This window comes from Heterodontus francisci, chromosome 37 (assembly GCF_036365525.1).
Source record: "Heterodontus francisci isolate sHetFra1 chromosome 37, sHetFra1.hap1, whole genome shotgun sequence".
Lineage (NCBI taxonomy): Eukaryota > Metazoa > Chordata > Chondrichthyes > Heterodontiformes > Heterodontidae > Heterodontus > Heterodontus francisci.
In genome coordinates, this window is record NC_090407.1 from 14261614 (window position 1) to 14276353 (window position 14740).

The 14740-nt window shown below is 42.8% G+C and overlaps 1 protein-coding gene across 3 annotated transcripts in view; it reads right to left on the bottom strand.

The window, feature by feature from the left end:
* The window catches only part of LOC137352076 (multiple epidermal growth factor-like domains protein 6), a 392916-nt gene that overhangs the window by 38546 nt on the left and 339630 nt on the right, over nucleotides 1–14740 (bottom strand). For all 3 annotated transcript variants that reach the window (XM_068017149.1, XM_068017148.1, XM_068017150.1), the window contains 2 exons: nucleotides 2172–2297; nucleotides 55–186 (listed from right to left, as the gene is read on the bottom strand). In XM_068017149.1, coding sequence (XP_067873250.1) covers nucleotides 55–186; nucleotides 2172–2297 — 258 coding nt within the window. The remainder of the gene's footprint in view (nucleotides 1–54; nucleotides 187–2171; nucleotides 2298–14740) is intronic.

Sequence of the window (14740 nt, forward strand, 5' to 3'; positions counted from 1 at the left end):
ATAGGGCACATTTGAGCTTCCCTCTTTTCATCGAGCTGTTCACAGAGTACCTACTGTTCTGACACAGTTTCCCCATGAATCCTGGTGGGCAGGTACACAGCCCAGTCTTCTTATTGCAGGTACCATTGTTCTCACAGACGGGGCAGGTTCCCTTGCAGGCCAGGCCCCAGTGACCTGCTTGGCACTCTGTGCGGAGAAATCAGAGGAACACAAATGGTTACAAGATTATGTGGGAAAGATCCAACAAAAGTTAATGTTGCTTAAATACCAACTGGGATGGATGCAAATGTCATGATACTGTTTTTCTTTTGGAAATATGTGGTGTGTCTTTAAGACAGCAAAGGATCAGTACTGCTTTAACAACAAGCAAGGGATCAGGAGTTACTGAAAAGGTGCATTCTGGTTGCCTTTGGATACAAGCATACAGAGTGGAAGAACCAGCCAGCTTCAAATGTGCATCGTTGTTGCCTCGGATACAGCTTTTCAGAGACCGAGATCAAGATAGACAACGTTGCGATTGATTTTTGAAACTAGCTGAAAAACTGGCTTTTGCAGAGACAGTTAACAGACACAGAATGTTTTGCCAGCATGTACTGAAGGAAATAGAAGAGCTCTCCCTCGGTCTATTTAAATCCTATTTATTATACTCTCAGAATTCTAAAAAGTCAAGCCAGATTAATTCCGTTTAAAAAAAACAAATTGTCGATCAGTGTTCATCGTTGGAAAAGGAAGAGTGGCACTTCGGCTGCTGAACTGGACTGCTGGATTTCCTATAGTTGAGGAACTTGTTTTTTGCCCCACTGGACAGCTGTGAGGACTTCAAGCAACCTTGAACAGTTCCACATTGGAAGATTCCACTTCGGCAGGAGCGTAAATCTGCAAGGATTTTGTTACTTTTTAAAAAAATGCTGTTTATATCTTAGTAGTGTTTAAGAATTTAGTTTTCTCTAATAAACAGTTAATTTGTTGATCTAAAGATACCTGGTTTGGTTCGCTTTATTCGGGGTTTAATAGATGGTTCAATTCGGCTGTGACTTTCTTTAATTTGGAAAGTTTAAAGTGATATGTTCGGCGAACTGTGACTATGTTCAGACGGGACTGAATTGACAGTGTGTTGCTCCCAACGCAATCAGAATTATATATTTTGATTGGGGCTTCATCTTGAGTGGTCGTGTCGTAACACAAAAGAAATTAATACATATTTTTGGAATTGGAATTTCCAAGCCCTACTCTGCGTTAAAAAATTATCCTAAGAATTTCAAAAAAGCAGTTTTGAATGTCATAAAGTTTGATGATGATGCCTGCAGTGGGAGCCTATCCAACTGAACTTTTCCCCCTTCTCTCCTGAAGGGATTGCCTCATGCTGTGGGCTCTGGGTCCACAAGTACCAGGCGCCCTCTGGTACCTTGCCAAAGCCACCTGGACAGTGAGTGGCTACTGCCTATTCAACTGTGTAGGATCTCTCTCCTCGCCAGCCAATGGATGGTTAGCATGGATTATGAGCTTGGGTCTTGGTGTGGGGCACACTCAACCTACCAAAATACCCCTTAAAAAAACTAAAAAAGATACAATACAGTCCCCAATGCTTATAGCGACCCTACTGATGTTAACTTCAGTGGGTGGTTAAACCAAAAAAAGGTTAAGTAACCATAGTATTCTTGAAAAAACAGGAAGTCTCCACGTAGCGAATGCCTCTCCTAATTGTTAGCTAGTACTGAGGTAATTGCATTTTAACCAGGTGCAAGCAGCTGATTGAAATCACTTGAAGACAAGACTGGCTGAAATCAGCAGGGCCTTTTAAATGGGTAAATACGGGCTAAATACTTATTGAGCAGCCAAAATAGCCAGTGTGCTTAATACGATATAAGCAGAGCCCTTTAATTGACTCCTGTGGTGATGACACATAGTTAGCACCATTTGCGCAACATAGGCGGCTGCCCATTATGAGTGTGAACGGTGTAAATGGTGGGGACTGTATACATGACGTTGCCTGAAGCAACAGTCAGATAGAATTTTTATACAGTGCCATTCAGGGATTTGTCAGTGCAGAAAGCATCATTTCTATTTATTACAACTGTTTCAAAATTTGTTTTTACTGTAAATCTGTTCAGACTATGTTAATGGAGAGCAACATGAAAATTAAACATTGTTTATGACCTTTGCCCTCTCACCTTTCTTGCAGCCAGGACCCATTTTTCCAGCTGGGCAGCTGCATCCACCAGTCACACTGTCACACGGGGCTCCTCCACAGTCACACGTCTGCAGACAGTTCACTCCAAACTTGTTGCTGGTACATTCTGCAATCAGGAGAGGGGTGTGGAGTCAGTTGTCTGGTGTAATGTCCCCTAGCTCCACCCAAGTGATTTCTGTCACTACATTTTTCAACCAAGCTGGATTATAAGGAATGGTCTGGAATCTGTGTTCAAGGCTATTACATTAGAACGCTGTTGTTCAATCGCCAGCCATTAGCCACATGTGGCTAATTGGGAATCCAGATGTGGCGAATTGTATTTTTGATTAGTAAATAAGATTGAGTAATAGGTACTGTTGTTGGTCATGTGATCTTAATACTCATTCACATGACATATGCATGTGAACATTAACCTTTTTGTGCGTTTGTTGTTAAAACGGTCAGAGGAAAAGCAGAGTGTGCGATGTTTTTTAATGGTGTGTGCTTTACTTCCTTAATTATTGCTTATTGATATCTGCTAACGTTGTATGTAACAGAAAGAAAAGGCCAGACTTCAACACTATGGGAACACCAGCAATATCATGTCTGGTCGACCATTTGGAATAACTGCTCCAGGCCAGCAGAAAACAGGAATTCCAACAAATAACAAGCAGCTCCAAATGAGCAAAGGGTGAGGAGCATCCAACTGAATTCTAGATGAAGAACAGGGGTGAGTCTGGATGGAGTGTGAGGGTGGCGGTGGGTCTGGATGGAGAGTGGGGTTGTGGGTGGGTCTGAATGGAGTGTGGGGGTAGGTCTGGAGGGACAGCGGGGTAGTGGTGAGTCTGGGGGGAGAGTGAGGGTGGGGGTGGTCTGGATCGAGAGCAGGTCAGCAGGGAGAGTAGGTGTGGGGCAAGTCTGGAGGTAGAGGAGGTGGTTGGGTCTGGAGGGTCAGCGAGGGTGTGAGCAGTTCTGGAAGGAAAGTGGGGATTGAGGGGTCTGGATCGAGAGTGAGTCTGGAGGGAGAGCGGAGTTGGGGGTGTGACTGGAGAGGGAGTGGCAGGTGGGGGCTGGTCCGAGAGAAGACTCTCTGCAATCATTCTAATGGAGCTCAAGTCCCATTCAAAACTGCTGATAAAAGGCTAGAAGCTGCACTAAGATATGGGGTCTGATTTTAACTCTGTGCAAGTGAATGGATTTTGAGTGAGTTAACATCTCGATCGTGATGTCTGATAAATTCATGTCAAAATTCCAAACTTTGGTGAAAGAGAAAGACTGCAAAATTTCACACCAAGTGGTGGTATATATTTGTATAAACACACAAGAGACATTTATCTATATTGTGTGTAAGATGTTTTCTACTAAAATTAGTGCATATGGCTAAAACTGTGTCTCAGTGATTTTTATTGGACAACACTGCTCTAGAAAGACAATAAAGTCTATCGAGTTTGTAAAGGCTATAACTTGCTGGATTTCATCACACAATCTTTCAATTCTACTTTAAAGGCCAAAAAGAACTTCATCTCTTAAAAGCAACATATACTAGACCATTATAGACAATAAAACCATATGCTGTAATACTGCACCATGTAATATGACATACTGAAATGCCACTGAAACACTGAATAGTAAAGTGCCATGGACGAAAACACTGAATTAATGCACCATGTACTAAAGAATTGCGCAGAAAATTCACAGATTGAAGTGAACTGAGTTTAATTCCATCTCAGGCTGACTGACTGGATGTGTCATCTGGCTCCTGGGGAGTAAAGTTTTCATATGAAATGCCCCTCAATTCCGATTCCAAGTGGGCAGGATCCCACAGCACAAAACCGCCCCTAATCTGCCAACCTCCCAGGTGGGTTCCCGAGTCTGGTATGGAGGTACAAAGTAGATGAGGCTTTACTCTGATTGGACCACACTGTAGTTTGTGAGTGCTTGATGCCAACACCGGGTGCTTGGATGGGAGGTGTTCCATTATCCAGCTTGACGTGTGGACATCTCAGTGGACAGAATGACACAGAAGAGAAAAAAACAGGTGAACAACTGGGCGTCCATATTCTTGCCCAAAACGCAAAGAAACTTCAAAGGTAACTTGGCTGCACTGATGTAAATGAATTCACAGGTGTGTGCTTGTGGTTTAATGAGTGCTTCAGTAGATTTTATGTCAAAATGTGCTTTAATAAGTTTGAGATTACCACTCCAAAAAGAACCTGCTGGGAAACTCATTGCAACCATAAGGAGACAAGGGAAAACACAAACAGGAGCCAACTGAGGCAGTTCAAGACTTTGCAGGAGATGGCCTTTGATCTGCATGACTCCTGCTAAGATCTTGGACTTTTATCATCTGTTAATAACAAAAGAAAGGACTTTCATTTGTATAGCATCTTTCACGACCTCAGGACATTCCAAAGCACTTTATAACCAATGAAGCATCGTAATCACTGCTGTAATGTAGGGAATGGTGGTGACACTGGGGCAGGGAGGCCAACAGCAAACCTCATGTAGTTTGCAAATGGAGGAGGCTGACACAACAGAATGACCAGCATTCCTCTGAAGCATTCTTTTTCATTCGGCCAGTGACTTTACTCTTTTACATACGAACATACAAATTAGGAGCAGGAGTAGGCCATTTAGACCCTCGTGCCTGCTCCACCATTCAATAAGATCATGGCTGATCTGTTTGTGTTTCGAATTCCACACTCCCTTTGGAATAATCTATCTAATGTCGACGTTGCCCTGTTAACATTACCCAACAGCAATATTCTGTTGGCAAGGTAAAGACCAACCCTGAACCTTTTCAGGATCCAAACATGTCTAGTTTCAACCAAGTGATTTTGGAGGAGGGAGAAAAAAAACTAAATTTGCACCAAATTTGGATGGGTTTAACCTTCAAGAAAATAGTATTTAGTCGTGTGCGTGTGTGTGTGTAGAAGTTTGAAGATCGTGAAGATTCTCACCAGTGTGGTGTTGGATGTTAAAGGATTGCAACCGGTCAATCCCCTCTATTTGACTCATCCAATTGCTCAGCTGCTCTGGTGAGCCTACATCCTGTACATTAACGGGTTAGGGAAGCAGACCAGAGGGATACTGATCCAGTTTGAATGATGATCTACTGGGCCAATGCGAGGGATGTGTTTCCCTGGACATCTGAGAAGGATCTCCCTAATGATTTTGTTACATATATCATGGATCAGGGAATCAGCATTACACATTGGGGATTGCTATCTTCTGATAAACTGATCAGTGATTTCTGGGGGAACCGGCTAAAGTTCTCACTATAACAGGAACACAATGTACCAGAAATTCAAGAAGTTTAAACCCAAAGTCTGAATCAGTCCTATCAGTGCAGTACTGAACTAAAATTCAACAATAACTTTTAGTGAAGGAAAAACTCCAGCAACTCCACAAGTTATTCTGCCGTTGCAGTGGTGTTATCAGGACACACATCCTTATCTCCTCCAGCATCACCAAACAACACAAGTTGTGTATCAGTCAATGAAATAATGCAGGATAACTGACTATAATCAGGGTCTATCGCTGGCACCTTCTGCCTACATAATGAGCCTAAACTCAGCTACCCATGGCTTGAAAAGAGCTGGAGAGAAAATTAGGGCTGTGCAGTTTGTTGGATTTATCTGATGATCTTACGTCTCACAGCCCAGCACCATCTGGGTGTGTGGACAAGCAAACATATAATGATAGAGTTCATTTCTTCAGACAGATATTCAGGTTAAAAACATCTGGGGGTAGGAACATAAAAGCTGCATGTGCCGAGTCAGGTGTTTAGATATTGCCAAGAATAGTGCTGAGCAGTTTCCATTTTCCAAGACTATTTTTATAAGAGCGTCAAAGCTCTTGAAGTATTGATGAATAGCAGAGCTGTCAATATGGCGCAAATCTGTTGTGTGAGATTTTCAGCCACGAGCCTTGTAATAATGAACTGCCTGATGCCAAAAAGGAAACATCATTAAAGGTTAAACTGTTGATTTCAAGTGGAGAAATTTCTCTTTGCTAATAATCTTTTCCCTTAAATTTTCTTTCTTTCATCTTCCTTCTTCTCATTCTATATAGCCCAGATGGATTTAGAATTTCTCCATCAGCTATTGGAGACAGCACTGTCTCAGCACCCACAGCAGTAGTGAAAGCCTTACAGATAAACTTCAGACCTTATAGTTTTAAAAGAGAAGTGTCACTACTGTAATAGTTGCATACTTTCATGCAACATCAGAAACAGATTATCACATTGTTGTTTGTGGAAGCTTGCTGTATACAAATTGGCTGCCATCTTTCCTACATTACAACAGTGACTATACTTCAATCACTCTTGAAGATTTTGGCCTTAGTGTGCCATATCTGTGCAAATATTTTTAACCATGTATTGTTTCCACCATCAGATCTTTTGTGGCACTGCCCATGGTAGTGTGGAGCACATTTTGTGACACTTAGTTCCTAACCTCACCAACCCCTCTAAGACAAGAATTGCCTGCGGGGAAGTGGTCTGAATAGGCAAATCCAGATAATTGTAGTTCTTGAGGGCGATCAGAACAGACTGGAAATTTCAGGCTCTAGGTGAATGCCTGGATTTGTGACTATTGTTGGGTTGTGGGAGTGAGGTGAGGGGTTGCACATTACAAATTAAAAGATTTGGAATGAACTTTGTAAGAGATGTGCTCCAAGACAGTCAAATAAGTGTTCCTTGATTGGTTTCTTTATTGGTTAACCTTACTTACTGAGAGCACAGAAACAAATACATTTATTGTCATTGTATAAAACATTTAACTCAACCAATTTCTGAATGTTTCACAGGGGAGATGAAGCACCACTTTTACTTTGGACTAATTTTGATCAGCATCACAAAGACCTTTCAGCTAAGTAACATTCCACCCCTACCTCAGCTTTGCCAGCAATTTCTGAAGAGATATTTCTGAACTCCCGCCGTAGTGTAGGAGATCTTACCAATTCTCGCAGAAATGGCATAAATGGCCATTGATGTCACTTATCCAGGAAATGCTCTAGCGCTGCTGATCTTCTGTCAAAGTTATGATAGGAGATCAGGGAACCCCTGTGGAAATTCTACCCCTGCACCCCACCCCCACATCACCAGCTTCTGCCACTAAAGCCTTCATCCATGCCTTTGTTGCCCCCAGACTCAACTATTTCAATCCCCACTTAGCCAGCTTCCCAGTCTCCATTCTCCTTTAAACTCTGCTGCCCATATTCTTTCCAACACTAAGTCCTGCTTGTCTATCACACTGACCTACATTGGCTTCTGCTCACCCACCACCTCAAAATTTTAAATCTTGTGTTTGAATCCTTCCATGGCCTGACACCTCCCTATCTCTGTCACCTCCTCCAACCCTAGAAGCACACCCTCCCACCCTTTAAACTCTCCATTCCTCTTGTGGGTCCCTCCAGCTTCGCACCACCATGGTTGCTCCTGTTTTCAACTGCCTAGGCTACACACTCTGGAATTCCCGCACTAAAACCCTCTCCCTCTCCTCTGAAAAGTCTCATCCATCCGAATATCATCTTTGGCTAGACAACCATCTTTTTCCCTTGTGATGCAGTCCAGGATGTTTATCTACATTAAAGGTGCAAAATAAATGGAAGTTGTTGTTGCATTGGTAGTAGGAAATCACTGGGCACAATGTACCATCAGTTTAGGTTGTGCGTTTTTATAGCAAAGTCAAAAAATATAGGACCTGAATTTCCGCCTGGAGCCAAGGCAGAATACCAATCAAACTCCATACCTTGATCCTAAATCCCTTTGCCAGTTTCATATGCATTTGGGTCCCATAACCTATATTCTGAATGTTGTTTCCTTGTCCTATTTCCAGATTCCTAACACTGGTCCCTTATTGTGTACCTTAATCTCATATTCTTAGTCCCATGTTTCTTATATTGGCATCATATCTGTTATGTTCCATAATCCTTTGCTGTTCCATAATATTATATTCTTTATGTTGCTCCCATATCTCTGAACTTTAATCGCTTAAGCTGTTTCTGTTGCCTCGTCCCAAACACCTTCTGCCGCCCCTGTCTGCTATGCCTTTGCCCCCCCCCTCACCGCCCCCCACTCCTCACACAGGGCAGTCGTGTTTCACAGCTCAGTCTCAGGTCACTCTTTCAGCACTTTTACATGGCTTCTTTCCTATGCTCTCCTCCTCTCTAATTGTTGGCAGATGTCTATCTTTGCTTGTTTAGCAAAGCTCTAAATATTTCCAGACCCTCTCAGTGGCCCGCAAACCAAATGTTTCAACAAAATATTTCTGTTATTTCCTGTTCTTCAGCCGGAACAAAGAGATCGGAGTGTGTTGGAAAAAAATCTCCGATTGAATATTTCCAATCCTTTTGATGGAAAGTGTATTCGTAACACCAACATAATCCAAGTGTGTGAATTTGAAGGGTCTGGAAGGCTACAATCCCCATTCCTTACCATCCTGTGGCTCTTTCACCCCTTTTGCATGCCCCTGGTTTACAGATTTATTTCCTTTGCATGTGTGTTGAAGTTAGGGATGACAGCTCAGGAGAGACAATTTCCACTTTGAACCTCATGTCAAGATGAAGCTTGTTGTAGGTTAAATTGGACTTGGGTTAAATGGAAGATAAAGCCCCCTCTAGACTGTCGATCTAAGTCTCACAGATCAGTGCAAATGTTGAATAATGCATTCTCCAGACTGTCCCACCAAGAAGCCATTCAACTCATTTATTCTCACAACCTGAAAACTGGAACTTACCATCTTCCCCCCTTTTTCTTATAACCTATTAACTTTTCAAACCCAAGCTGGAATCACCTAACCACCGCTAATGGTCCTTCATCTAGGTTTTTCAATACAAAAAGGGATAGATTCAGTTCATAGCTCCCATTAAACTGTCCCATTGAATACTTCTTGGTTAGTTACAGCATGGAACCAGAACTAGGCAAAGCATTGCTCCTAAAAGCATTCAAGTATATCATATATTATAAAGCTCTCTCTATATCCTTCCATCAAATATTTGGAGTTAGGTACCATATGGGTTAAATGAAGGATAATTGACTCTCTACATAGTTATGTTTTCTACATGTGTGCTGGTCTATTATTTATCCCTCAATCAACATCACTAACATCAGCTTATCTGGACAATATCTCATTGCTATTTGTGGAAACTTGAAGTGCGCACATTGGCTGCTGCATTTCCAACATTACAACAGTGACTACATTTTAGAAGTACTTCATTGGCTGTAAAGCATTTGGGACATCCTGAGGTTGTGAAAGGCACTATGTAGATGCAAGTTTTTTCTTTACTCAATGGTTGCAACATAAGCTATTCCCTCTTTCCTGGCCAATCAAGCAATTCTAGGTCAGGGATTTAAGCTAAACTGAAAATCATGTGGTAATAATTAATCGGTAAGGATTTCAATGGAGATTAATTGAATGGATTAAATGGGAACATGGCTTGTAAATTCTATTCACTTAAATGGAGCAGGTACTTAGGCAAACAAAAGAACGTTGTGCTCTCTCAATTAAAGACATCCGTTGGGGAATGAAGCACAGCTATTGGCATCCAGGGTCAGGTAAAGAAAGACCAATCTTGCATTTTATACAGCACCTTTCACAACCTCAGGACATCCCAAAGCATTTTGCAGCCAATGAATTACTTTACAAATAGAATCACTACTGTTGTGTGGGCAAACACGCCAGACAAACTGTGCATAGCAAGGCCCAGCAAAGGTTTTCAATGACCAGTGATGGCTTAGTGATATTGGAGGAGGGGTCAATGCTGGGCCAGGACACCAGGAAAACTTCCCGCTCTTTGAAAAAGTGCCGCGTCCACCTGAACAGGCAGACAAGGCCATGATTTAACATTTCATCCAAAAGACGCCATCTCTCGCAATGCAGTGCTCCCTCAGCAATGTACTGGAATCTCATTCTAGATTATGGTGGTAACTATGCACAGAGTAAAATTCTCTTTATTCAGGGTGTACAGCAACCTTGAAAATCCATTGTATTATTAGTGTACAAACATGAAGGGGCAAATCTTAATTAATGGGTGTCAAAATGGTAAAGTGTTCTGACCAGCTGATCCTTCCGGCGACAGGCTTGGTCTATCCCACCAGCGTGCCGCAGGTGTCCCTGTGGCAACTCACTGACTGCAGGCCGGGGCAATATCGGGGTGCCAGAGGCCAATCCAGGTTTGTTTTAGGAGGGCCGACGGCAGAGGAAGAGCACCAGGGGCTGAAGCAGTCTACGTTATTCTTGTGGAGAATTCCTACTTCTGGCCCTAGGTTTTACCTCCAGAGTTCTGCCTCTCTCAGGAGATTGCATGGCTGAAAGTTGTGGGGTTAGGGGTGAGTTAGTGTATGTATGGGAAGTGTCTAGTCACAATGCTCTGGCCATCGTGAAGTGTGGGCAAGATTAATGGACCAGCTAGTCTTTTCCTGCTCAATAATTTTGTATGTATGTCATAGGACCCCCAATTTGCATACTTAAGGGAGCCTACTGCCTGAAAGAAGCGGGCACTCTGATCACCCAGCAGAACGCCCCTTTGATGATGGCGATCACCAGAAAGCCACTTTGGCGGCGCTACCTCTCCATCTAAGCCACACAGCGCACATTAAAAATTTACCCCGAAATACACATTAAGATTGGCCCATTTAACAGGAACAAGTTAGCGCTCTGCCAGAACACAAGATAAAGGAATTTATTACAAGACTGCTAAGTTTATGGAGTAACTTCAAGACCAACTCCAAAATCAGGACAGCGCCAGCGTGACTGCTGACTCAGGCTTGAGTTATCTCGTTCTGTGAACTCACATCCGCCGGGACTGAGAACCTTCAAAGGCAATTTTGTTGCTAGTGGAGGTATTTAATCTATTGGGGCTGATTTTGATCATAGTGATGCATGGAACTAATGAAACCCCAAGTGCACAGAAGCACTGGCCTGCCTGCCTGCTCCAGCTTACAAGAACCTTTGCAATGTCACCTGTCGTAATCAAAGATTGACTCTGGTAATCCTATATTAATATGAGGATCTGGAGAATTGATACTAATGTATAGGATGATGAAATGAGAGCAAGAATAATTTAGTAAGTTACTACTCTGTCATGACCATTGATACTGGTTTTCATTAACAACACAATTTTCTTGATCATTTCTGAAAGTCTTAACATTATGATTTATAATATCTTGCATCATAATATTTTTATCTTTCTCTGATGACAAAGAGCTCAGGTAATACACAGACGGTAACACATGGACTTGGCAGCCTTATACCATAGTTAAAATGCAAAGACTTAGCTCTGGTTTATTTTTAAAAGGAAAGCTGACATCCCATGGCATAGCTCGCAAAAAATCTCGGTTCTGGAGCGAGATGTAAGGTTCAGTTGTTGAAATGGAGATTTTTTTTTGAATTCATTTATGTGATGTGAGCATCACTGACTAGGCCAGCATTTTTTGCCCCATCCCTAATTGCCCTTGAGAAGATGGTGGTGAGCTGCCTTCTTGAACCGCTGCAGTCCATGTGGTGTAGACACACCCACAGTAAAGGCCTGCTCGGGTTTAAAATTAAAACCTGACCCGGTCCCGACCCGACCACAGCCAAACCGAACCCGACTGGAGCCCAAGTCCTTAAAAAAAATTTTCATGCCCGACCCGATCCAAATATCACTAAAATGTAATAATGCATTTATTTATAAAACACGGAGCCAGTACAGTCCGGCCCGACCCGACCCGACCCGAGCCCGAATGCTCGACACAGAATATAGACCCAACCCCACCCAAACCCGACACATGGAGTCGGGTGTAGTCGGGTTTGGGTCAGGTAGCCAGGCTTTAACCCACAGTGCTGTTAGGGAGGGAGTTCCAGGATTTTGACCCAGCGACAGTGAAGGAACGGCGATATAGTTCCAAGTCAGGATGATGTGTGACTTTGAGTTGAACTTGCAGGTGGTGGTGTTCCCATGCATCTGCTGCTGTTGTCCTTCTAGGTTTTGCAAGGTGCTGTTGAAGGAGCCTCGGTGAGTTGCTGCAGTGCATCTTGTAGATGGTACACACTGCTGCCACTGTGTGCCGGTGGTGGAGGGAGTGAATGTTTAAGGTGATGGATGAGAAGCCAATCAAGCAGGCTGCTTTGTCCTGGATGGTTTTGAGCTTCTTGGGCTTTGTTGGAACTGCACTCATCCAGGTAAGAGGAGAGTATTTCATCAAACTCCTGACTTGTGCCTTGTAGTTGCTGGAACGACTTTGGGGAGTCAGGAGGTGAGTTACTCGCTGCAGAATTCCCAACCTCTGACCTGCTCTTGTAGCCTCAGTATTTACATGGCTGGTCCAGTTAAGTTTCTGGGCAATGGTAACCCTGAAGGTGTTGATGGTGGGGAGATTCAGTGATGGTAATGCGAATGTCAAGGGAGATGGTTAGATTCCCTCTTGTTGGAAATGGTCTTTGCCTGGTACTTGTGTGGCACGAATATTACTTGCCACTTATCAGCCCAAGCCTGAATGTTGTCCAGGTCCTGCTGCATGCGAGTACAGACTGCTTCAGTATCCGAGGAATTGCAAATGGTCCTCAGCATTATGAAATCATCAGCAAACATCCCAACTTCTGACCTTATGATAGCCTTTCTCTTGAATGCCAGTGCTTAGGCTTATCTAAGTAGGCATGCCCTGAGGTTCATTTATAAGGTAAATTTTTGAATCATGATTGAAAACTATTAGTAAATCTCTGGTTCCTGGCAGAAGCAGGTTATCAAGATCAGCAAAAAAGTTAAAAAGTGATTGGCTTTTCTATTTTCAAATAATTTTGACACTTTGAAGTGTGATGACTATGCATTAGATGTAAGACACACCTGTACAAGTCTCGTATGTAGAATGCATTTCCTGTAAATATCACATTTTTTAAAATGAATTGTCAAGATGTGGGCATCACTGGCAAGGCTGCATTTATTGCCCATTGCTAGTTGCCCTAGTTACAATGGAGTGGCTTGCCAGGACGTTTCAGAGGTCAGTTAGGAGTCATGTTTCCTACATTGCAACAGCGACTACACTTCAAAAGTACTTCATTGGCTGTAAAGCACGTTGGGACATCCTGAGGTCGTGAAAGGTGAAATATAAATGGAAGTTCCTTCTATCTTTCGTACATTTAGCTGTCAGGGATGAAGGTGTCTGGAACTTCCCTTTCCCCTTATAGGAAATATGCTCAGAAAAATAGTATTTCAGAATAATAGAATCAGACCATTTGGATTTAAACGTGTTTGCCTCTTCAAGCCAAAGGATGACGTGCTGTCATTTCCTGTGAATCTATCAATGGTATCATGACGTTGAAAACAATGATTTTTCATGGGCCTCTCCGCTAACGTCTGCAAGGGAGTGACTGTCAGGAAGGTGACGTCAGTTTAAATTATTCTGTTAATTTTATTTTGAGATATTGCCCCTCTGTGCTGTCAGTATACTGACTTGACTAAAGGTAAATCATTCCAATCTGTACACAGTGCAGCTCAGGGGAATCTAACAACAAGTTTACAGCTCAAGTTTACATTCCATCTTACTATTATTATTTCAATCTTATTACAAACTGCACTGCGTGAGGGTTGATACAGACTCCGAGCCCTTAAAGCAGCTTGGGAATTCAGCGCCCACATTCAGCATTAATCACTGTCAGGAAGGCCAGGTACAGCCTGGGGTTAATACAGAGTAAAGCTCCCCAGCAATGAAGTATGAATTCCTCTGGCCGTGATATGGGGAAAGAGTGATTCACATTTTCCCAGTGGGAGTGCAGGTCAGAGATAAGGCTACACCACTGAAGCCCTGATTCTTGGGCTCATGCTCCAAGTGAGCAGGGCATTCCACCAGGAGTGGTGCCAGTTGTGGATCAGTGGTAGCACTCTCACCTCTGACTCAGAAAGTTGTAGGTTTAAGTCCCATTCCAGCGACTTGAACACATAGTCTAGGTTGATACTTCAGTGCAGTGCTGAGGGAGTCCTACACTGTCAGAGGTGCCTCTTTAGGATGAGATGCTAAACTGAGGCCTTTGCTACCCTCTCAGGTGGATGTAAGATATCTCATGGCACTATTTAAATAAGAGCAACTGGGTCAACATTTATCCCTTAACCATTACATAAAACAGATTATTTGGTCACTATCTCATTGGTGTTAGTGGGAGCTTGCTGAGTACAAAATGGCTGCTGTGTTTCTGATGTTATAACAGTGACTACACTTCAAAAGTACTTAATTGGCTGTCAAGTGCTCTGGGACATCTTGAGGTTGTGAAAAGCAATATATATTCACGCAACTTCTTTCTCTCTTTTAGCACAGCACACCCCTAATGTGTAGCGAGCTGTAAATATATTTTGATAGATTTTCTCCATTTGGTATATGGGGTGAACGCATGAACACATTCAAAGAGTGGCCTGTGCCATAGCAACGTGACAGTGTTCTGTTCCTCTATCAGTCTCTCTGTAGAAGACATCAGATTTAGGACTGGATTATAGCCAGTTTTATGGAGTTGTCTCATTCCTGCTAGGAAGCAAACTGATTTCATGGCATTCTTCCTTGTCTCTTTCATAGGAAACATAGGAACATAGGAAAATAGG